The sequence below is a fragment of the Diceros bicornis genome, chromosome 2 (genome assembly GCF_020826845.1).
Source record: "Diceros bicornis minor isolate mBicDic1 chromosome 2, mDicBic1.mat.cur, whole genome shotgun sequence".
Taxonomy (NCBI): domain Eukaryota; kingdom Metazoa; phylum Chordata; class Mammalia; order Perissodactyla; family Rhinocerotidae; genus Diceros; species Diceros bicornis.
The window spans coordinates 52,970,620-52,993,594 of record NC_080741.1 but is presented as its reverse complement, the minus strand read 5'-3'; the positions used below and the strand labels follow the sequence as shown (position 1 = coordinate 52,993,594).

Below are 22,975 nucleotides of genomic sequence, written 5' to 3'. Positions count from 1 at the left end.
ACTCAGGATGTTAAGTGAAAAGGAAAGTCCCAGGCAAATTGAGACCACAGAGGTGGGGAAAGCTGGTGCAGGAACGTGCTTCTGGAGATGAGCCACCTTTCCCAGGGGATGGGCGGGCTTAGGACAGCTCAGTGATGGCTCCCATTCACTCTCCTGGGAGGCCCTGGGCCTCCTTGGGCCTCACCACCTCTCTGGGGTCAAGAGGTAGTCACACTGCAGGAGGGTCCACCCCCTGGGGCTCCACAGAAGCCTCTAGAGGCTCAGCAGAGGCCACCCACCTTTAGCTGAAGTCCACTCTCTTACCAGAGCTGTCAGGGGCTCAGGGAACCCCAAGGTACCAAAAATGCCTGGCCAAGAAGGCAGTTTTCAGACCCCTAATCATCTGCTCTGGAGCCAGTCCCTGACACCACTCTACTCCCAGGCCCGGCCTGCATCTCAGGGGGAGAAGGAGCCAGGGCGAGGACAGCAAAGTTTGTCCTCTGGCCCCTGCTGTGTCCCTGAGCCCTAGGCAGGCTTCTCAAGCCCTCCACTTAGCCTTCTGACAGCAGAGTGGACTTCTGTCTCTGGCTGCCAAGACCCTCACCGCCACCACCCTGTGGCGTTTTGGGGCTGCTTTTCCTCATGTGGGTGGGGCCGCAGATCTGCCAACCCTTCCCACCCCCAAGCCCCCATGGATGGTAGGAGCGCCATTCCCAGCACCCCCACAGCCCTTAGATCAGTGGTTTGTAACCATTTTCTAGGCCACAGATACTTGTGAGACTGGTGAACACAATTGGCTGGATCCTCAGATCACTGCACAAATGCACATACATGTGATGTTTCCTGTGCCACTACTGGGATTTCACAGACCCCATGAGGCCCATGGGGCCTGAGAGGACTAATCTGGGCAGTGCCAGCAAAGAGCCAGGCCTCTCCTGAGGTTAGAGAGGAGGGGCAGACAGCTGGGCCCACGGGGCATCTGGGCCTGATCAAAGGGGGCATCCTGTCTGCTGGCCACGTGGGAGGGCCCCCACCCAATTCCCCACCCTGCTTGCTGCCTCTCCTGGAGCCACCCTATTCTTCTCTCTGCCACTGGAGACTGCCCCACACCCTACAGACCTGTCCCAGTCCTTACAAGACTCATCATGGAGCCTGAGAGGAGAGCCCTCCTTCCCGCCTTCAGCAAAGATCTCCTGGGCACCAGGTGCTGAGGCCCCAGCAGGGAACAACTCAGACACAGCCTGGCCTCCTTCGAGCTCACGTTCCAGGGGAGGCAGAAAATACACATGTAAATGCCCAATTGCCCCCAGCTGAGTAGAGAATGCTGGGGCCCTGGCCCTCAGCAGCCCCAGCCCACCACGGTGCCCTTGTCACAGCTCAGCTATGAGTAGCGATAAAGCAGCTGTGGGTCACTGAGCACTTTTCACAAGCTGGGCGCTTATCTCTTGTTATCCCCATTTTACAGTTGAGGAAACTGAGAGCCTCAGCCAAGAAGAGACAATCTCCCCGAGGCCAGAGGCCCTGCTTCTACATGCATCCACCCACGCAGCCCTCCTGGGCACTGACCTTTTGGGGTGAACTTGTCAAGGTCGGCCTGCCGCAGGAGGTCCTGGTTCATGCGAGGGCCACGGCATACTTCCTGAAACCAAACCCCAGAGCCCTGAGGGGGCATAAACATCCTGGGGACCAGGTAGGATCTGGGAGGGACCCCAAGGCCAGGTGTCTCCCCCAAGCCCACCAGGGAGCACCCCAAGGGCACGGGGGTGGGGTAGAACTAGTAAAGTTCACATAATTTCTCATTCAGAGGCCACAGTGGGTGACAAGTTGTGGCCACCTGGGACACCCCTGGCCCCACCCCATTCTGGTCCTGCACAGCTTCCCTCTTGACTCTGAAAACACTCCTGGTATGTGTCCAGGGGCTGAGCCACAGAGCTACTGCAAGGCCAGCAGGTGTCTCTGTGCATATCTCCCCTCCCAAGGGCCACTCTGGCACCCCCAGCGTAGTGGGTATCAGTGAGTCCTCATCCTATCTCTCTTGGCCCCTGGTCTACCTAAAACCTTCCTAAAACTGCCCGGCACCTAAGGGGCTCTGTGAACTCTCCCCTAGTGATCCCCTCTCCGTCCTCGCCCTGCCCCAAGCCTCCATCTCTCCCCTCACGTTCTACCCTCCTCCTCCACATGGGCCACAGCCTCTGTCAGGGACCCCAAGCTTTTGTACCTTCTGTTCTCCCTGCCTGGAACACTCCCCCCACCCCCATCTTACCCAACAAACTCATACCTGTCTCTTAGATCTCAGCTGGATGCCACCTTGTCCAAGGACCGCCTCCCCAACCAGAGCTGGGGGGCCTCCCCCACCAAAGCCATTGCCCCATGACAATAGGGACACACATGTCTCATCCTCACTGTCACCAGTGCTCAGTCCAGGGCCTGTCACACAGTAGGTACTCAGTAATGAATTGTTGAATGAATGGACGGATGGATGGACAGATGGATGGACGGTCAGAATGACAGATGAATGGGAGGGGCAGGTGGATGGATGGACGAATTGCTAGACAGACAGATGGATAGATAGGTAGACGGATGGATAAGTGAACAAATGGATTGATGGATGGATGGATGGAAGGATGGGCAAATGGAACCCCAAAGGAGGGCTCAGTCTTGGTAGGGGACAGCTGCCACACTCACCCCAAGTTGAGCCAACGTTCCAGGGCTGAGGATGTCAGAGTAGAACCCATGCTGCTTCATCAGGGGGTACCTCTTATCAGTGCCTGTCAGGGGCAACTTCCGGGGCTGCCCCAAGTCTGAGAGCATAGGTGGGGCCTGGGACAGGGGTAAAGGTGGGGGCTTGGGGTCAGGGCTTGGAGGAGGCTTCTCCGACCCAGAATCTGGTCCTAGCAGAATCCTCCCCAGGTTGTGCTCTAGGTCTGCATGAGTCCTCCTCACATGGCACTTCTGGCCCGCATGAGTGCTGCTGCACCCTGGGCCTAGAGGGGTCCTTCCTGGGCTGCCGCCTTCTCTGTTAGGCAGCTCCATGCTGCTTCTTAGGGCGATGCCCCAGCCAGAGCTCCTAGGAGAAGAAACTGGTGTCACTGGGCCCTTGCCAGCCTCTGCTCAGCCCCAGGGGCACCAGGATACACGGATGCCTGGTCTGCCACCCTGCAATAAGCCCCAGCCCCTATGCACGGATAACGGAAGAGGGGGCGGGGAGGGTGGAAGTGGTCTCCTCCTAATCTGGACAGACACACAGTGCCAGGAGGGTCCCCCCAGGAGACAGTAGGGCCTTCCCTGGATGCTGCAGGTGAGAAATGAGCATCCAGAGTCAGGGGCTGAGTGAGGGAGTCTGGGAAGCTCTACAGATGCCCCCACCCCAGTGCATCCTTCTATACTTGCCCACTCCGTCTCCCCCATGTTAGAGAGCAAGGCCTGGCTTCTCACAAGGGGAGACAAGGAGGGCAGCCCAGAGCTCACTCACTCAGTGAAGGGCCCTGTTTGGTTTTCCCCAAAATGACTTTCAGCCAGAGGCAGCCCTGGTGCCCCCAGCCCAGCCCTGCCAGACTGCCCTGCCTCTCCCCAGTGTGGGGCCTACCTCCCCCACCCATGCCTGCCCTTTCCCCATACCCCAGGAGCCAGAGGACTACCTCTCCAAAGGAACCCTGACTCTCCATTGGCCCACAGATGCTGCTGCCAGTGACAGAATGATATTCACCCACCCTGGCTCTGGGGGTCAGCCCAGCTCAGGAAACATACACCCTCCTGCCTCCCCAAAGGGAGCAGCAGTTGTGCCATTGGGTTGCACACATATCCACGGTCTGGAGGACAAGGTTTGCAGAGTTTTCATTGTGGGATGAGCAAGTCCTTGCAAAGCCACTATTGCTTTTGGCTACCTCAAAATGCATCGCCGGGGGAACTCCTTGGTCAAGGGAATGTTACAAGAAATCGGACAAGGGTGTGGGGAAGAAGAGGTTTTCATGTAATGCTAGTGCAAAAATAAAAAGGAAGTGAGTCTACAATTATCTCAATAAAAATGTCAATTCAAAAGGGGGGGCATCTTAATAAAAGGAAATAGGGGCCTGGCCCATCCCATTTCCCACCCCTGCACACTGGGACGAAGCAGCCAGGAGCTTGCAGTACAGGCCACTTTTTTGGCTAAGTTTTGTGCTCTATCATCTCCATTTTAGCCACCCAGTGGGACTGGCTGGTGTAGGCCCCCTATTGGATCACGGCAGGGGAATCTTGCCTGGACTGACCTGAAAGGAGGGGGTGGGCAACCAGGGCTGTCTGGAGCAAACCTCAGCCTGCAGCTGCTGAGCTCATTTCTAAGAAGGGGTGGGTGACTGGCAAGACCACTTGCAGGATTGTAAAGGGCAGATGGGGCTCTGGCAGGAAGCCTCAGACTCAGCCCAAAGGCTGACCAGCTTCCAGCCAGTCAGGCGTGTCCCACCAGAACCCCGCTCCCTGAATCTACTCCCTGGTGGTCAGCCACCCTCCAGGGCAGGTGCTGATAATAATGCTGAGTCTGGTGCACCTGCCTGATAGTCACCAGCCCTTCCCCAGAACACCCTAGAGGACAGAGGACCCACTGGGCTCAGCCCCATCATGGCTGCAAACCCACAGACATCTGCCTCATCTTTGAACAAAATCACTAAACAGTCAGAGCAGGCCTTGGCAAGGCCAGGGTCCCCGCTCCACAGAAAGGCATTCCATTCCCTGGCTTCTCCAGCTCTCAAATGGGCTTGAATATGCTTGGCTGCTTCCCAGTGTATTATAAGGCTCGGCAGAGATAACAGATGCAGAAATGTCCAGGAACCCACAGTGTTGCTGGGGGCAAAAGGAGTGTGTGATGGGGGATTTGCTGCCCCAGTGAGCCCTTTCACTCTGAGCAGGAGGGCAGTGGGGGAACGCATCCAGCCATGTCCCGAGAAGAAAGGTGTGAGGGTGAGCTGCAAACTCAGCATGCGGCTTCCCCTCCATCCCTCAGCCCTTCACAAGGATCAATGGCTTCCTTCCAGTCCCACCTCAGCTCTGGGCACCTGTACGTTGCCAGAGTGCACAGGACCTCTGACAGACAGACAGAAAGACCTCTGTCTCCTGCCACAGCCCCACAGGTGATGGCAGCCTCTGCATAGGAATGAGCATGGCTGGCAAGAGGGAGAGGACATGGTCCCCAGCAAGGCCTCTGCCGGTCACTCTGGGCTCTCCTTCATTTGTGTAAGAGAACTGGCCAGTAAGATGGCAGGGAAGGCCCTGGCAGGCACACTGCTGGGAATGGTGAATGATATTAGGGGCTTAGATGTAGTTCACGCATCATCTCATTTAAATCTCTGAGGTGGGAACTGAGACTATCCTCATTTCTCAGAGATAGGGAAAACAGGGCTCAGAGAAGTTAAGTGACCTGAGCAAGGTCACACAGCCAGTAAGAGGTACAGTTGGAGTTTGAACCCAAGTTATTCTTTCTCCCATCAGATCACCTGGGAGCCCTATTGGCTTGAGCTAGATGAAGCTTCAGTTGGATTCACTGACATTCAACCTCATGTGACCCAACCACCTGCAGGCACTGGGCTGGATGGACACAGATGAACAAGAGGATTTGATCCTCACAGCAGGTACTACCATTATCACCAATCCACAAACAAGGAAACTAAGGTCTAGAGAAGTCAAGAAACTTGCAAAGGACACACAGCCAAGAACTGGCAGACCAGAATGGAAACCGAGGTCTTCACCTCTGGCTGACCCAAAGGTCCACGTCCCTAGCACCACAACAGTGGGTCTCAAACTGTGTACCAAGGAGCCCTGAGGTTCTGCAGAGTGAGCGCCAGTGGGGAGGGGGACCTAAGCAGGAGGGCTTCTAAGCTGCCCACCTGCAATTCAACAAGGACCCTGCACCTTTATCTGTTTCACACACCAGGGTTCTGTCTAAGGTCCCATTTGACAAATGGACCTGTGGCTTAAGAGATTTTGGAAGTCTCTGTCCTTGTTGGGGCTATCTGGCAAACAACACTGTGGGTGGTAATAACCCCCACAGGCTTGGGGTTCTCTCCACCTTTTTGGAGCACTCACCTGATGTGCCCCCCTCTGAGCTCTCACAGCTGTCTGAGGCTCCTCCCTCCAGTGAACCTCTGCCCGTGTTATGTGTGTACATGAGGGCTGCAAATGCAGGAATTTTTGAGTAACACTGACCTCTGGAACCTCCTCGGCACCTAGCACAGGACTGGCACAGGCTTGGCACTCAGTAGGTGCCTAGCAAGTGTTTGCCAAATGATTGTGTGAATGAATGAATGGAGTGACTAAAGAAAAGGTGATCTCTGCAACAACTTTGTGAGATAGGTGCAGCAGTGCTCTGCCAGTTTACAGATGGGGACACTGAGGACTAAGAGACTGCACGTGGTCAGGATCAGGAGAGGGACTGGGTGGCTGATGAGGACCTACGCTCCTTCCCTCCGGCAGGGGCCTTCCACAGGAGGGGGAGGGGCCCACATTCTCAGCATGGGGCTGGGGCCCAGAAAACCGGCCTGGTAAGTACAGTACTTACCAGAAACGTTGCTTAAAAGTGTACCGTACTCCCTTCCCATTGGCCAAGGCTCGGGAAACTGGGACCGCAGACTCGTGGACAGGGATGTGGACCGCGAGGGCGTCCTCCTTCCTGTCCACTCGCCCTCTGCGCCTTATCGAGGTCCCCCTTCCCGTGCTCGCCCTGCCACCCCTCTGCCCCACCGACTCCACCAACCTACCGGCTCCAACGCGCAGTGTGAGGTCTGACGGCCCGTCTCTAGGGAGGGACGTTGGGTCCGTTGGGTCCGTTGATAAGGGACGGGACCATCTGGCACAACGGGGCCAGCGCTTCCGTCCGCGAACCTCCCAAGGTCGGCACCGGCCTCCCCCACACTCTCCGGGACTTGGTTCCTCCCGCCCAGGACGCGCGGCTCCCCCTCCCCGGCCTGGGCCACGGCCAGAGGGCAGGATGGGGGCCGGCCATGGGAAGTGTCAGCCCACTAGACTCGCAAATCCAGTCTCCATTACCCATTTACCCTCCCAGACTCTTCTAGAGTAAGAAACAAAACGGCCAGATATAGTGCGAGAACTCTGATTGAAATCTGGTTTAAAAAAATAAAAAGCTTTGCAAATGATTTGGGGAGAATAATTGGGGAAATTCCCGTCTGCTCCAGTGACCTGGCCTGGGTTCAGGCTTTGATCCTCCTGCCCGTCCTGGATATTGAATTATTGTTAATTTTCTTAGATGTGGTAATGGTATTGTGGTTCTATAGGAGACTGTCCTTGTCTTAGTTGCTGTGGGCTGAAGAATTTCGGGACAAAAGTCAGGATGTCTGCTGCTGCGACCTCCTTTCAAATGGTTCAGCAAGATTTCTATGTAGATAAGTATAGACAGAGAGCAGATAAAGCAAAAGTGGTCCAATGCTAAAGGTTAGAGAATCTGAAGGTTTACAGATGTCCAATGTACCAGTCTTTCAATTTTTCTGTAAAGAAAAGAGGTAGGTTATAAACCAAAAGAAAATTTAAAAATCACCTCATCAGGGGCGTCCCCATAGCTTAGCGGTTGGGTGCACGCGCTCCGCTGCTGGCAGCCTGGGTTCGGATCCGGCCGCGCACCGACGCACCACTTCTCCAGCCATGCTGAGGCCGCATCCCACATACAGCAACTAGAAGGATGTGCAACTATGACATACAACTATCTACTGGGGCTTTGGGGAAAAAAAAGGAGGAGGACTGGTAACAGATGTTAGCTCAGAGCCGGTCTTCCTCAGCAAGAAGAGGAGGATTAGCATGGATGTTAGCTCAGGGCTGATCTTCCTCACAAAAAAACAAACAAACAAACAAAAACCAGACATTCAAAAAAAAAAAAATCACCTCATCGCAACCTGGGAACCTCTGGCCAGAGCCTTCTCAGAACTGGCCCATTTCATAGGTGGGAAAACTGAGGTTCAGTAAGACAGGTTAGTGTTGGGGGAGGTCGTAGGACCTGATGCTCATTATACAAATGTCCCATTGTATTTGACATTTTAGTAATGCTGGCTTGGTGCCAGGCCTGTGCTGGGCACTAAGTGTCCAGATTTGAAGTGGAGACTGTCCCTACCATAAAATGTCTATTGAATGGGAGAGCCAGAGATACCAGGCCACAAAGAACTCAGAGGCAGGGTATAAGCTGTGACTGGAGGCAGTGATACAACCTTTGCACAGGCTTCTGCTTCCTCTGTCCAGAACATCTCTCTCCACTAACTCCTACTCCTGGCCAACTCCTCTTCATCCTTCAAGACCCAATGCTAGTTGCAACCTTTCCTGAGCCCAAAGCGTGGTTTTATTTGCTTTTCTTGTTGGCATTCACACAGTCGGTACTCAGTGACCATGGTGGAAGGAAGGAGTGTGAGGGAGATTGGAGACAAGCATGGCCACAGCTCTTTAAGGGCACAGAGACACCCAAAGCCCTATTCAGGGCAGCCTGGCTCCTCGGTGGGTCTGGGGATAGGCTGTGTACACCACTTGGCTTGTGGAGAGGGATCTGCTTCCCTGATTTTGCTTGGCACTTCCCACTGTCCAAAAAGCTGCAGTACCCACCTGGGTTGCCAGGGCAACATCAGCTCATGATGGGATGTCAGGGATGACAGGGGCACAACACTAATCCTGGAAAGTTGCCAAGCAATGCAGTGGGTTGGTGACATCACAGGGGCTATGGCTGCCAGACAGATGGACAGGCTACTGCAGAAAGGGTCCTCTCTCAGGAGGTCCAGCCCACAAGGCCACTCACCCCTTACCATGAGATGGTCACTGCTATGTCCGTCAACTGGAGGGTGGGCTTCAGAGGTGGGGGCCTGGGGTGCTGCTTTTCCCAGCAGCCCTGCCAGCTCCACCTTGCCAGTCTACAAGTGTGGGTAGTGGATGTGACTGTCCTCCTCTCTCCCTGGCAGGGGACTGTGGGTCAGTCCCTGCTCTCCTGGGTCTCAGGTGCCCACTGTCTATTGCCCCATCTTCTCCAGTGGTTGGGTACGGGTTCAGGCTTTGACCTTCCTGCCCTGCCTTGGGGGCCCGCATACCTACCTGTTCCCTGGGAGAGGAACAAGGGGCTGAGCCATGATCACTCCCTGGGCTCCTGCTCCTGTGTGGTAGGACAGTCTTTTACCATGTATGGGCTGGAAGCGAGGCCAGCCTTGCTCTTGTTGAAATGAAGGGAGACTGGGTTCCTGCAAGAGTTGGAGGGGTCCTCTACCCATCTCTCACCTGGAGCCCCCCCTGCTGAGGATGACTCTGGTGACCTGGAAGCTCGGGGCTTGTGCAGACAAGCTGCTTAGGGTATCCTGGCCCAGGCCCATGCCTTTTGGCAAGGGGTCTGAGGGCACGGCAAGCCTGAGCACCCCACTCCCCTGTGCCTTGCTGCTGGCAGCGCTGAGGCCAGGAGCAATGCTTCACTGGCTGCAGAAATGAAAGCCGTGTGTGAATGGACAACAGAATGGGCCCTTCATGTGGCCGGCCAGCCGGAACAGAGGGCAACAAACATCGAGATGGGGTGGCTGGAGCTACCTGCTCCCCACCTGCCCCCAGCTGGCCTCTTGGGCCCCAGGAGCTCCCTCTGGTTTGCCAAGCCAGGGGCTCTGAGCTGCTGCCGAGAGAAATCAAGTCACAGGTATGGGGGGTGTCAGAGAAAGGGCTCATGGTCTCCCCAGGCCTCCCCTGACCCTCCCCTTCTCTGCCATTAGCCAGTTGGCCTCAGCAGCTCTGACTAGCATTTTCTTTGATGAACAAAAATGGAGACAAAGTAATTCTCCTTTGACCCACATGGTCAGCTTGACAGACAAGACCTTGAAAGCCCAGAGCTCAGGAAGGAGTGGAAAGGAGTTCCTGGGAGGGCTGGAGGATTGAGGACCACTAGACCATGAATGCTTAGTCCTCATCCCCACCCCCAACCCCAGCCCATTCCCACCTGTACTCACGTGGAGCTTCCCAGCTGGAATTTCCTCACTCTTTCAGTTTTTCTATAACTATCCATCCCATCTCAGGCCACACCTCCTCAGGAAGCCCTCCCTGATTGCCTCAGCTCACAGAACACACTACACTCTCCTCAGGGGCCCCAGAGGACCATGGCCAGTACCACTTGCTAGGCAACCATACAGTGGCCACTGCTGTGCCCAACTGAAGGGAGGGCTTAAGTGGTAGGGACCAGGGAGTGCTGCTTTTCCCAGTAGCCCTGCCAGTTCATCAGTCCGGGAAGGACCCTTAGGAAATGACTAAGAGACAGAGCAACCCACATTGGGAATGCCACCCTGAAGACAGTGTCCACTGACAGCATCCCAGCTGCACATGACCCCACCTTCACACTCTCTTCCTGAGCCTACCTCCCTCTGACCTGCAATTCCAGACCACGCCCTGGAACAGGGTCCAGGATGCTGAGGCTCTGCTCTCCAGGGGCAGCAGCCAGAAGGGGATCCCCACCAGCCTCTACTTGCCTGGGCTGAAGTTCCAGGTGACAGGCCCCAAGACAGTGACATCTTCCACAGGACATTTCCCTGGGGCCCTGAGGAGCTGCACAGAGAGCTGTTTATCGTAATTAGGCTCTAAGCGCCTCTGATTTCCCCTTGTCGCTAGGAACCCAGGGAGCATCAGCTGAGTGATCTCTTGGCAGAATGAGAGGCCTCATCATCTTGGTCCTGCGACCCACCAAGTGCCCCTCCACCCCTCCAGGGAGCCTGGGTTTACTGAGTCTGGGGACCAGACTGGTATTTTGACCTTTTGTCCATCCCTAGAAAGGTCTATGAACAGGGCAGGAGGCCTGGGTTCTGCCACTGACTCACTGGGCAAGTGTCTTCCCCTGCTAGGCCTCAGTTTTTCCAGGGGAAAAACTGCACAGTGGAGAACACAAACTTTGCCCAGCCCTGCACCCGGGCTACCTGTACAGAGTGGTATGAGGGATGCCAGGACTGTTACCCTGCACCAAATACCTCCGTTCCTGGCAAAAGCTTTACTCTTGCCAGACCTCTGGGAGGGAGTATGTAAGAAACTCCAGACAGTTCAGGAAGGATGGTTTGTTCAAGAGAGGGAATTCCTCCTTAACAGAGGTGGGGCAGCCTCAAGGGCCTGCCTGTGATGGCCTGGGGGCATTTCAAACAGCTAGGGCCGCAGCTGGAGCTGACAGTCTCCTTGGCAATCTGCTCCCACACTCCAGGTGGGCAAACTGAGGTGGCAAGAAGGGAGGGGCCTCACCCAAGGTCCCTGCAGAGTAGGATGGGAACCTGCGGCTGTCCTGCAGGGTGTAGGGATCCGCTAGAATGTGAGCCACAAAGACAAAGACCAGTTGCCATGGGAATCCCCTTCCCTTTCCAGGAGGGGGTGGGGCATCTTCCCAGGCGGCCCACTCCTCTTGTCCCCCTTGTCCCTCCTCCATTCCACCGTCTGGTAGTGGGGTATCAGAGAGCCAGACTCTGATAGTTCCTAGGATCTCAGTTTCCCCACCTGAACTGGACTGGTCAGATCACCAGAGACCCCCCCCCCTCCAGGCTATCCTCTGGAAGCATTCACTCCCCCGACGGTGGGGGGCCCCTGCCCCAATGTCCTCCTCTTTCTCCAATACTCCTGACAGGCCACTCAAGAACCTGACACTGATAGGTCCCCTGCCCAGTTCACCTGTACCCTTGAGGGGCCTCCGGAAAATGTCATTTCCACCTCTAAGTAGTGACTCTTAAGGGTGCGGGAGGGCATTCAGGTCTCCACAGGGTCTAATAGAGGTGGTCCTGAGAGTATGACCTAAAACAGACCTTCCCTCTTCTCTTCACAACCTAGCTGTCCATCCTGACCCAGCTCTGGGGACATCCTGGCCTCAGATCTCCTTCAAAGCAGAGGGAAGATTATCTTGGAGGCCCTGAGGGCAGGAATGGCTGCTCCCATTTCACAGGTGAAGAGACTGAGGCCCTGAAGTGGAGGCTTTGTCATGGGCACACACACTGCTGGTCAGGCAAAGCTGGCTTTGGCAGCTGGACCCTCTACTCTTGCCCAGGGCCCTTCCTGCTGCACCTCCTGGTTCCACAACCCCTCTTGGCTAGCCCTCAGAGCAGGCAGCTGGGCCTGGGGATGGGCAGGGAGTGCCTTGGGGAGGGCGCCTGGGCTGGGGATCAGGTGGGGGGGGCAGCAGGTGCAGGACAATGGGGCCACCAGGGGAGGCCCAGAGAGCAGGTGTTGCCATGGAGGGGGTGAGGTTGTCATTGTACACCTGGCTCTGGTGGGCCCAAAACAGGAGGGGGATCCCTGTGAGCCCCTGGGCCACCCTGGCTCATGCTCAGAGGTCGTCCTGATGCCTGGGCTCAGGCACACAGCCAAGCCCCTCCCCCGGGTCTCAGCAGCCTTCCAGGTTGCCATGACAACCAGCACTTCCATCCCCTGTCCCTTTGTCTGGTTACAGTCCAGCTTTTGTGACCAGCCATAACTGGGGGGTCGGGGGAAGGGGCCTTGCCTCAGGATGCACTCAGCTGGGGTGGAGACATGAACCCGAGGCAGAGGGAGGCTGGAAAGCAGATTAAAGAAAACTGGAGACCAAAAGGCTGGGCTTTGCTGGCCATTGACCCCTGCAGCCTCCTCTCCTGGTTGCTGACCACACTCTCAGAGCTGGGTCTGTGGGCCTGGGAATAACCTGGGCCCCAGGCCCTCCTGTCCCTTCTCTGGGCTTCACTTTCCCATCTGTGCACCAACCCCTCCCCTGGTACACTGTGGCTCTGGGAGGCAAAAAAGCATGGGCCAAATCAGTGTTTGTTAACTCCTCTGTACAACTGGGGAAACTGAGGCACAGAGCAAAGCTGGGCATTGGCCTGGATCATGCCACAGTAAGCAAGAGGCAGAGCCAGGCCTACTAGAGCCCCAGCACCTCAAGGCATCAGGTCCCCAAACCAAACAGCAAATTGAGCACCAAGGTAGTCCCTCCTCCTGACATGCCCCCATAGGGAGGAGTCTCCCCTCCAGTTCTTGGTGGGTGGGAGCAAGCTGTGGTGGCCCAGACCCCACCAGCTGTGTGACTTTGGGCAAGTCCCTTCTCTTCTTGGAGCCTCAGTCTGTAAAAACAAGGAGGGTCTGTAGTAACAGTGGACCCTCCCTCCCCCAGCTGGGATGAGAATGAAGTGGGGCATACTCCACACAAAGCCGGCTCACTGTCAACTCCCACAAACACCTCACGTCCCCGCTCCCCCAGCATCACCCCCAGCCCACCCAGGGACTTGGCATCCCTGCACGGCCACCCTGCCTCATCACTCTGGGCCTTTGCACCTGTGGTTCCCTCCTCTGTGATACTCTTTTTCCTCAGACAAGAATCTGGAGGTCCTGGATCACCAGGAATTGGTGAGCATGCTTGTTTGCTGTCTTAAATGTAAAGGAGTCCCCTTGAGACAAGCTCCAATTTTCAACAGGGAACCTCCCAGCAGAAGCAGAGTGCTGGGGAAGGGGCCAGCTTTGCAGCTGCGGACACAGCTCCTAGGACAGCACAAAGAAGGGTATCAGGATGGCTTTAGAGACTAGGCTGCAGCGCCCCTTGCCCTTCCTTCCTGGGCTGGCTCTTCTGATCTTTAAGGGGGGCCGGGGGTTTCTGTGAGCCCCCTGCCCCAGGCTCACCACCCTGTAGTCTCACGGGAGGAGTCTGGGCACCCCCAACAATGATCAGCACAACCACAAGTGTTTGCCCTGAGCTTCTGTAGCGTCTGCCACCCTCCACGGGATCCGGGACTCTGCAGGTACCTCAGGCTCAGGACAGACCCCCACAACCAGGGCAGCCCCACAGACATGAAGGGGTCTAGTGACATGCCCCAGACACACCTCTGGCATACACCTCAGTCAGGGTGGGTCTGCATCCCCCATTCTCAGCCACCACTGGTCCCCCTGAGTGAGAGATTTGAGCAGGGGGCCGTGGGAGGGGCTGGGGCTGCCCCTGCAACTGGACTGAATACTGAGCAGAGAACCAATTCAAAGCAGCAGGGCAGGCCCCACATCTCAACACAGCTTGGCCGTCTCCAGAAAATGTTACTTCCTCTTCCCCATGAACAGCTTCCTCTGGGATTAGTTCTGCATCTGCACTGGATGCTGAGAGGGGGCGCAGCAGGATCTGCTACCTGAGGCCAACAGGTGCCGGAGCTGAGTCTGCATTACTGGGCAGCCCACGCCAGAAGAAGGACAGCATCCACCTCTGTAGTTACTCGTTGTTGTTATGGGTTAGTAACCCATTATTGAGGAACTAGCATGTGTCATGAGGTTTATGCACATCATGTCATTTAATCCTCGCACCAGCCCTAGATGGTAGCAGCTATTGTTATTTCCCCTTTTATAGGTGGGGACACTGAAGCTCAGAGAGGTTAAGCTATCATGGGAAAGGGGATCAGCAGACCCACCTCAGCAGAGCCGAGGCCACTGTTAGGTAGAAGACAGTGCGAGGCAGATTTGGGGTCAGGATGAAACATGTTCTATAATGGCCCGAGCCAAGGGACTGGGCTGCCCAGGTGGCAGGGAGCTCCTTGTCATGAGAGGCATGCAAGAAGAAGCTGGATGGGGTACCTGTCATTCGGGCGTCAGAATGGAAATGGAGTACCTGTCCAGAGCACGGAAGACCCCAAGGTGTCAATCCCAGCACCATTCCAGCCCTGGAGGGTGCAGAGAAGGCAGCACCTTCCAGACAGGGGTTGAAGCATGGAGAGGGGACACACTGCCCAGAACTATCCCCTTATTGCCTTGTCTCCAGGGGTGGCTTCCACTTTCCGAAATGTGTCTTTCTTAGTGAGAAATTTCAGAGGGCCAAGGACAGAGCACAGGTGGGAACACAGGCTGGGAGTAAGTATCCCAAATTTCGCATCCCAGGCACTTCCCTTGCCTCACCCTAGTCCCGGCCCTGTGGGGACGTCTCAGAACCCAACCCCACTTCCACAGCACCTCCCTAGGGGGCTGACAGCTCCTCTTTCCCCATGCCTTACAGCCAACCAGAGCACCAAGCCACATCAGGTCTACTCCTAAATACCCCTCAAATCCACTCACTCCTCTCTGTATCCACAGCCGCCGCCCTGGCTGCCGCCTCCCTGGCCTCCCAGCCACTAGCCATCAGTCACCGGTTCCTTTTCTACCCAGCAGCCCTGCTTAGACTCCTCCATGGGCCCCCCGTTGGTCCTCCTTGATCTGGCCCCTCATTCTCCCCACTTGGCACCTCGTGCTGCCCTCCAGTCAGGGGGAGGCCCTTTTAGTCCCTGGCACACACCAGGTGCCCGCCCCACTCCTCACCTGGATCATATTCATGGCAGCTCAGAAATCTTTCCCCCCAGGTCTGGGTTAAGCACCCCTGTGCTCCCATAGCCATGACAAAACTGTGTGGCCAGGGCCATTAATGTGTCTGCCTCCTCAGAGAGACCAAAGGCACCATGGGATACGGTCAACCTCTCTCTCCCAGCCTTGTGTCCCCAGCTCCGGTCCTGCTGCCTGGCACAGAGGAGATGCTCAGTGAGCGACAGCAAAGTGGGTGAATGAACAGAAGTGTGACCAAAGCTAGGAGGGCTGTCCTACAAAGGCAGGTCCTCGGCATCAGCTGGGTGTAGAAGCTGTGGCAGGAAGTCGGTTCAGGGAGATGTCTGGGCCAGGAGACTGATTGGGCCAGCAGGTTCTCTGCAGAAGCCCCAGACTTGTGTGGTCTCATTCCTGCCCTGAACCGCAAAGAGGGGGCATGTCTAAGAGCCACACACCTGCCAGGAAGTGACAGGAATCGGGGACTCAAGCCAAACGGAGAAGGTGATTGAGGTGATTCCTAGACGTCTCACTCACTGCCTGAGTCACAAATTCCCTTGCAGCAAAGCCATTTTACAGTCTTCCAAGGGACTGCCATGTAGTGTGGTCTCAAGGACCAGCCACAGTGCACGAACCCTGCTCAGCCAGAGGGGAGGATGCCTGTTGGTGGCTTTATACACCCAACCCCATCCCCGACACCCAACACCCGTGCAAAGAGCAAGCAAGTTTGAGAATGCAGGTTTCCTTGGGTCTGGCTGACCTTGAACCTCCAGCTACTGCTCTCTGTGGGTGGTCCCTGGCCTGCCTGGCTGCTTCATATTCCTCCCAGCTCAGTGGCAGCCTCCTGAACTCCCTGGCAGGTTTCCAGGCCTCGGAGGAAGCCACCGTCTTTGCTACCACATTACCATCACCACCACTGCTGCTGCAAAAATGCAATTACAGCAAACAGCCACTGCCTCACTTGAGCCTCGCCATCCACACCTGGAACTCATTAACTTAATTAGTTCCTTAATGAGCTACACTGGTCGGAAGGCCTATTTTTACTTAATTATCCCCTGACATGCTTGGCATGGAGGAGCATGGGACCTGGAGGGTGGCTGCCACCGCCACCGCCTCTCCTGCGGAAAGGACGCCCAGGAGTGATGCCTGTCTGCCAGAAGTTGTCCCCAAAGAGCTGAGAGTCTGGGAGTGGAGGTGAGGCAGGGGCCACAGGCTATACCTGTGGGAATAGCATCCTGCTCCAGCCCCATCATTCTGGCTGCCCTGCCTCAGCTGGGGCTGAAGCCACACTGGACTCTACTGCGTGTGGCAGGCATGTATGACCTAGTTGGCTTTCGCATTCACAGACTTCTGACAGGAGAGGACAGGGGCTCAGAGAGTTACCCTCCAACTGCCTCCAATGGGGAGGCAAAGGCTCAGAGAGGTGAGAGACTTGCCTGAAGACAGACATACAGCTAACTCGTGGTGATGGAGGTGAGCAGACCCCAGACCTTCTGAAGCAACTTTCAAGCCATGATAGAGTCTTGTTTAGGATATGGTGTAGCCCCTCCCACACCAGGCTGGGTTAGGGTGGGCAGAGGATCACCTGGACAGCTGGCCTCCAGAGTTTCCACGATAACACCTTCCACCTTGAGTTGGGCCTTGGCTCAGAAAAGCCAAGTTTGTCTAATCAACTTACTTCTCTAGTTTTGGGGTGGGGTGAGGTGGTCTTAGCTCACTGGGCAGATATGAGGGAGGCATCCAGAGCAGGGTCCTTCCTAGCTGGTCCCTGCCTTGGCCCTGCTTGGTGCCTCCAGACAACTGGATCATTTGAATCTCTAGGTTCTAGGGCTGGAGGAGGACCTTGGCTCTTGTGTCTATGCTAAAGATGGATCAACTCTCTCTTTGGAGCAGCAGTCCCTCTGGAACTCCAGACTTAAATCTGACAACCATTTCCTTGGTGCCTCCAGCCTTATCCAGCCCTCGATTTCCCTCTTCCCAGCCAGCTCTACCCAGCATTCTCCTCTTCTGAAAATGACGTCACCATTCGCTCATGTGCTCAAGCCAGACACCGAAGAGCTGCCCTTGACAACCCTCCCTTAAACCCCATAGCCAGTCGTCAAGAGTCCTGTTTGTCCTGCTTCCAAAAAACATCCCCAGATGCCAACTTTCCACCACCTCCCAGCAAGCACCCAGTCCTGGCCACCATCATCTCTGATCTGGACAGCCCTGCCCTGGTCTTCCAGCCTCCACAATCCAGTCTCCACACAACTGCCACAGTGATTCTTAAAAATCACTCCCAGTTCAAAACCCTCCAGTGACTTTCTGTCACACACAGAATAAAGTCCATGGGCCTCAGCCTGACCTATAGGTGCCTGCCTGCCTCTCTGGTCTCATCCATCTCCTTTCTCCTCCTTGCCCCAGTCATGTGTGCTGCCATTCAGTGCATCAGAAGCCTCAGGGCCTTGGCATTTGCTCCTCCTTCTGCCTAGAATGCTCTTCCTCCTAACCTCTGGACCCCTCACATCTTGGCTTAAATCCCCACAGCCTAAGGTCTCCTAGCATATGGGCCTGTTAGGATCTTCTGCATGGCATCTGCATGACACTGCTCTTGTTTTCCTGTCTCCCACGACTAGAGTATAGGCTCCATCAGGGCAGGGATTTCAGCTGATTCAGGGTCCCTACTGAATCCCCAGCCTAGAACACCACATGCCTGGTACACGTAGGGACTTTTTGTTGAATGGATGTTGAGGGAATGCCTTGACTTTCCCACAGATAGCCAGAGTTCCCAGCCCCTTCCTCAAGCTCCCCAGAGCCCACCACACCTGAGCATGGCATCCCCTCTGGCCTCCCAGAGGCCACATCCTGCTTTGACCTTCCAGCCTCTGCTCACACTGGTCCTACCACCTTAAGTGCCCCTTTCCCTGTCCTTGGTGGACTGAAACTCATGCCCACCCACCCCCAGGCCCTGCAGTGCCGCTTCCCCTGAAGAGGGAGAGGGTCAGGACATCTACCTGTTTGAACTTGTGCACTTGGCTTGACCCTTGGCATTGCTCTTCCCGGCACTTATCTCTGCCTACCCTTGGGTGGAGACTCCTTGGGCCTGGGTCTGTCTGGATCCTGAATTCACGAGTCCCTGGAGGCAGTAACTCTCATCTTTGCCTGCTCATCACTCCCCATCCCTGCCCCAGTAGCTAGGCCCAAGGTGGCTGGCCCACAGTCAGCAATTAGCAAACAAGTCAGCACCACCCTGACCATATGGCCCTAGACCTAGGGAGGGGCTCAGATGAGGGCAGGGCCAGCCAGCTGGGGCTTTTGCTGAGTCTAAGATGGAGCACCACTGAGTGAGAAGGTTCGGGATGGCCCCCAGAGCCCAGGCCACCCAAACAGGAGACAGGGGTTCCCCAGTTCAGAAAGGCAGGGAGCCCAGCCTGGGGCAGATGGAAACGTCAATCAGAGCTGTCTCCCCAGGGGCCCTGATCCCCACACAGGGCACAAGTAGGACACAAAGGGGAGAGGCAGCTATGACGACATAATTTGGAGGGAGAGAAGATAGATGCCAACTTCCTTGGGTCCCACCTCCTTGGGGCTCCAGACTTTCCCAGGATGTCTGAGACTATGGATCATAGACTCTCCTTTCACAAAAGGAAATTGAGGCCTGAGGGAAGGGATCAGCCCTGGTGGCCCAGCCTGGCAGGGAGTAGGGTTGCTGGCCTGATTTCAGTTGTAACAGCACCTCTTGGAGGCCCTGGAGCCTCAGTTTCTCCAACTGCACAATGGCAGCACTGACTCCCATCTTCCCTCACTTCCCTGTCCCTCCCCCACCAGGAAGGCTGTAAGGTTCACTGAGGGGAAGGCCATGTGGATGGTCTACAGAAAATCAGGGCCCTGCCTCCCGGCCTTGTGGAAGGTGAGGAGAGGGAGAGTGGAGAAGGCTGAGGGAGCAGGAGTCTGGGGATTGCAAAGGCGGCCTTGTCCCCTCTTAAGAAAAGGAGCTCATGGGGCAGGAGACCTCCCTGAAGCTGAGGGTGATCTGCCTAGGCTTGAGAAGTCTCCAGCCATGTTGGGCTGCCTCTTAGGGTCAGTACTGCCATGATTGGCTCTACCATCTTCCTTGCCCTAAGCCTCAGTTTCCCCACTAGTCCAATGAGGAAAACAGCAATAATCCCAGTCTTTCCAGCCTGTGGCCTCCTAGGGCCACCATGAGGGGCCAACAGGCTCTTGTGAGCAGCAAAGCCCTGAGAGAGAAGAGACAGCTGCTAATGGTGGCATTTCAGGCAGAGAACTTGGGGGCAGAGGGGCCTAGAGCTCTCAGGCCCCCAATCTCAGCAACTCCAGCCAAGCCAGGGCCCCTGCCCAGCCCTGGGGTCGTGGGGGGGTGGCGATGCCCATACGTGGTAGATGAGGCTTGGTCAGGGACTCCATCAGTCCTGGAAACCTCCTTTCTGTCCCCACTGACTCTCCTGTTCTAGGCTGTCTGTCGGCTGTCGGCAGTACCCCCCCACCCCCAAACACACACACACACACACACACACACAGCAGCCGCTGTCCACCTCCCTCCTGAGCAGAGGCAGCTGCTACGGCCTCCATGCTGGAACCAAAATTGAATGAACATTTTCACAATGTCGCCTCCCGCTGACGGCTCCTAATTGCATGTTGAAGCCATGCGATGGAGCCCAAGTTACGCTAATTACGTCATTACCCTAATTAAGTAAATACTGTATGTGCTAATTGACTGAAATGTCTTCAGGGGGATGGGCAGGAGGAGAAGAGGCCGGTGTCCCCTGGGCTTTCACATGGATGGAGGGGCATTCCTCCCCTGGTTTAGCAGGTCCTACGGTCACCCAAGTGGGGTTCAGAGAAGACCCTTTGCCACCGCCCTGGACAGGCTTGCCCACGTTCCAGGGGAGAACACAAAAGGTGCTGAACAGCTGGCCACAGACCCAAGTTGGAGGCCTGCCTTCACCTGACAGGCTGGTGGTCTTGAACAAGCCTTTTTCCTCTCCCCAGTGGGTCCCTTTGCACACCCCACCCCACCCCACCCCCACCTCTGCCAGCCCAGAGCCTGTGGACTCTCAGACATACTGCGCACAGGGGCATCAGAGGGACTCAATGTCCAGGCAGGAATAACCAAGCCACTGTCACCCATCCATGGGACATCAGTTATATGCCTGGCCTGGGGCAGCAGGAGGGAGAAATGCTGACGTCTGAGCCAAGCCCTAGGCCCTGGGGACAGCGCCAGTGTGAACCAGCAAAGGAACAAGCATAGCTGGCATTTCCCAGAAGCCATGTGAGGTGGAATGATCTGAGGAAGTCATGAGGGCTTCCTGGAGGAGGACTTCACCTACAAGATAGAGAAGAAATCAGGGCTTCAGAGCTCAGATCATCTTTCAAGATGTGATTTTTAAATGTCAAACTTCTTAAGCACAACCTTTGGGTGGGGGTTGAAAGGGATAAGAGAGCAGCCATCTGAAGGATGGGCTCCAGATGGGACTCCAACCCACTTGGGTACCCTGCGGGACTCAGAAGGAAAGCCACCCCTGTGTCAGGGACCATCAGGTAAGCCCCAGCATGACCAGAGCCCCCATCCTGCCCTCTCTAAGCCTATCAACGTGGATGAGTTGTCAAGCGGGGCCCCCACTCCTGCCCTGTCCCTCATGGGGATGTGGGGAGAGTCCCAAAGGCAAGAGTTCGAAGCCTCAGCACTGGGACTGGGGCCTCCAGCAGCTGGGTCTTCTCAAGCTCAGTCAGGGCAAGGCAGTGCCCATTCGCCTGAGTGTGCCCGGGTGTCGCGGTGTGGGCACCAGCTTCACCCCACTCGCCTGCTGCCAACTCCATAGACATATGCTATGGCTCCACACCTGGCAAACACCACATGCTCACTTTGGTGGGCAACGGCTCCCTGACTCCCAGACTGGAGGAGAGAAAAAACAAGAGGGACATGGGGCCTAGCCCTGGAGCAGCCCAACTCCCAAGGTGGCCTTGGCCAAGCCCCTCCAGTATCAGGCTCCCAATAGGTGACATCCACTAATTCACTGCCTGCCCCAGACCTTCATTCTTTCCACACAACATGGTCTGGGCTCCCCTAAGCTGGCTCCAGAAGACAGAAACAGGTAAGAAACGGTCCTTTCAGCCATGACGGCTGCAACTTACTCTCAAATGGTTCAGGAAAAAAATTACGTATGACCACGCGCGCGCGCACACAGTAAATACATATAGAGAGAAAGCAAGTGAGGCAAAATATTAATAATAGTTGAATATGGCTAAAGGGTATATGAGTATCTTATTCTTATTCTGACAAATTTTCTTTAAGTTTGAAATCATTTCTAAGTAAAAAGTAGAAGGAAGGAGGGAAGGTCTTTTCCTTTCATGGGGTTTCAGGCTACTAGAGGAAGCAGCCAGACCAGTGGCAGCTGGGTTGATGTGGCCCTGCTTGGTGGGGCCAGGAGGCCTTCCCTGAGGAGATGGCAAGAAGTTGGGCTGGGCAGAATCTAAGGGGCATCTAGCTCTTACCCTTCCATGCAGAGTGGGACTGGGGCTGACTCTCTCCCCCTCTCCATCACAGCTTTAGGCAAGCCCACTTCTCTTTAGGCTCCCTTCAATTCTCTTGCTCTCCGGAGAACAGTGGTGCTCTGGAATTTTTATAAGGAGTCTCCAGTGGGACAAGAAGAGGAACTTCCCTTAGTCAGAAGGCTTAGGAGGGCCTCCTGTGCCTCTGAGCATGAGAGGAGACTGGACCAGCCCAGGGCGCTGTACTGGGACAAGAGGGATGGGACAGCTTTGTCAAGGCCACCCTACCTTCCCTGCCCCCTGGCAGCACTAACACAGACTTGTGCCCCAGCAGCCCAAGCTGACTTCCCTGGTGCCCTTCTCTGTCACAGCAGCACTTGGCAGCAGGAAGGTGGCAGCAGGGAAGTGGTTCATTATTCCATCCTTCATTAGGCAGCATTAGGCAGCCCAAGAATTGTGGAGTGTGGAGTGGGAGGCCTCTGCTTTAGATGGGCCTGCTAAGGGGCTATGGCTCTGGACCCCCCTTGCAGCCTCCTTCCCACCCCATTCCCTCCCTATCCCTTTCTTCCCCACTCCCTTCATCCTCACTCCTCCCCTTCCCCATTGCGCCCGCCATCCTCCCCTCCTCCCTGGGAGCCCCAAATGCTCGTCTTTAAAAGGGGACTTCCCCTACCCAGTTCTCAGTCCAGGCTTCGGACCCTGTCACCATCCCCTCCCCCAAAGAGACAGGGACACCAGCATCCTGATGTGTGGTCAACTATGGTGTGTTCCGAGTTCTCGCGGGATAAAGGAGACCCCTGCCCACTCTCACAGCCCATCCCCTCTCCCCTTGACCTCAGGCTGCCACTTCAAAGCCAGGACCGCCCCAGAGTGGACCTTCCCTCCATTCAGGAGACTCTGTCCAGGACATTCCAGACTGCGGGCCCCAGAGGTCAGCAGGGGCCGATTCCTCCATTGGGATACCTTTGTTCTTCTCCGCCTTTGTCCCTGGGCCCTGTCCTCCCAGCCAGCCTACCAGCCCAGCGCCTTACCCCTAGCCTGGCGGCTTGCCTCTCCCTCCCATTCCCCTTCGCGGCCTTTGCCCACTCAAGCACTGGAGCCTGGTGTGGGGCAGAGGTACGGACCCTCTGCCCCCTCCCCAAGCCCCGCCCCGCCCCCTAGCCCAGCCCAGCTGTCTGCCCCCGGCAGCCCTGCCTCCCTCACAGCTCCCTCTCCTGCCCATGCCCCTCACTTGCCCTGTGTCTGCCCCCTAACAATCTCTCCTCTCCTG

The 22,975-nt window shown here is 56.1% G+C and overlaps 1 protein-coding gene across 8 annotated transcripts in view; it reads right to left on the bottom strand.

Annotated features, from left to right (window-relative positions):
* Positions 1-6,834, bottom strand: part of DNAH1 (dynein axonemal heavy chain 1) — a 73,751-nt gene extending 66,917 nt beyond the window's left edge. For 4 of the 8 annotated variants that reach the window (XM_058560332.1, XM_058560341.1, XM_058560351.1 and 1 more), the window contains exons 1-3: positions 6,708-6,834; positions 2,665-3,046; positions 1,546-1,618 (exon numbers count right to left, since the gene is read on the bottom strand). In XM_058560332.1, coding sequence (XP_058416315.1) covers positions 1,546-1,618; positions 2,665-3,012 — 421 coding nt within the window. In that variant the 5' untranslated portion in view covers positions 3,013-3,046; positions 6,708-6,834. Of the gene's footprint in view, positions 1-1,545; positions 2,090-2,257; positions 2,407-2,664; positions 3,047-6,707 lie in introns of those variants that run through there. The other 4 variants (XM_058560324.1, XM_058560394.1, XM_058560358.1 and 1 more) reach the window with 3 other exon arrangements.
* Positions 6,835-22,975: the final 16,141 nt, after the last annotated feature.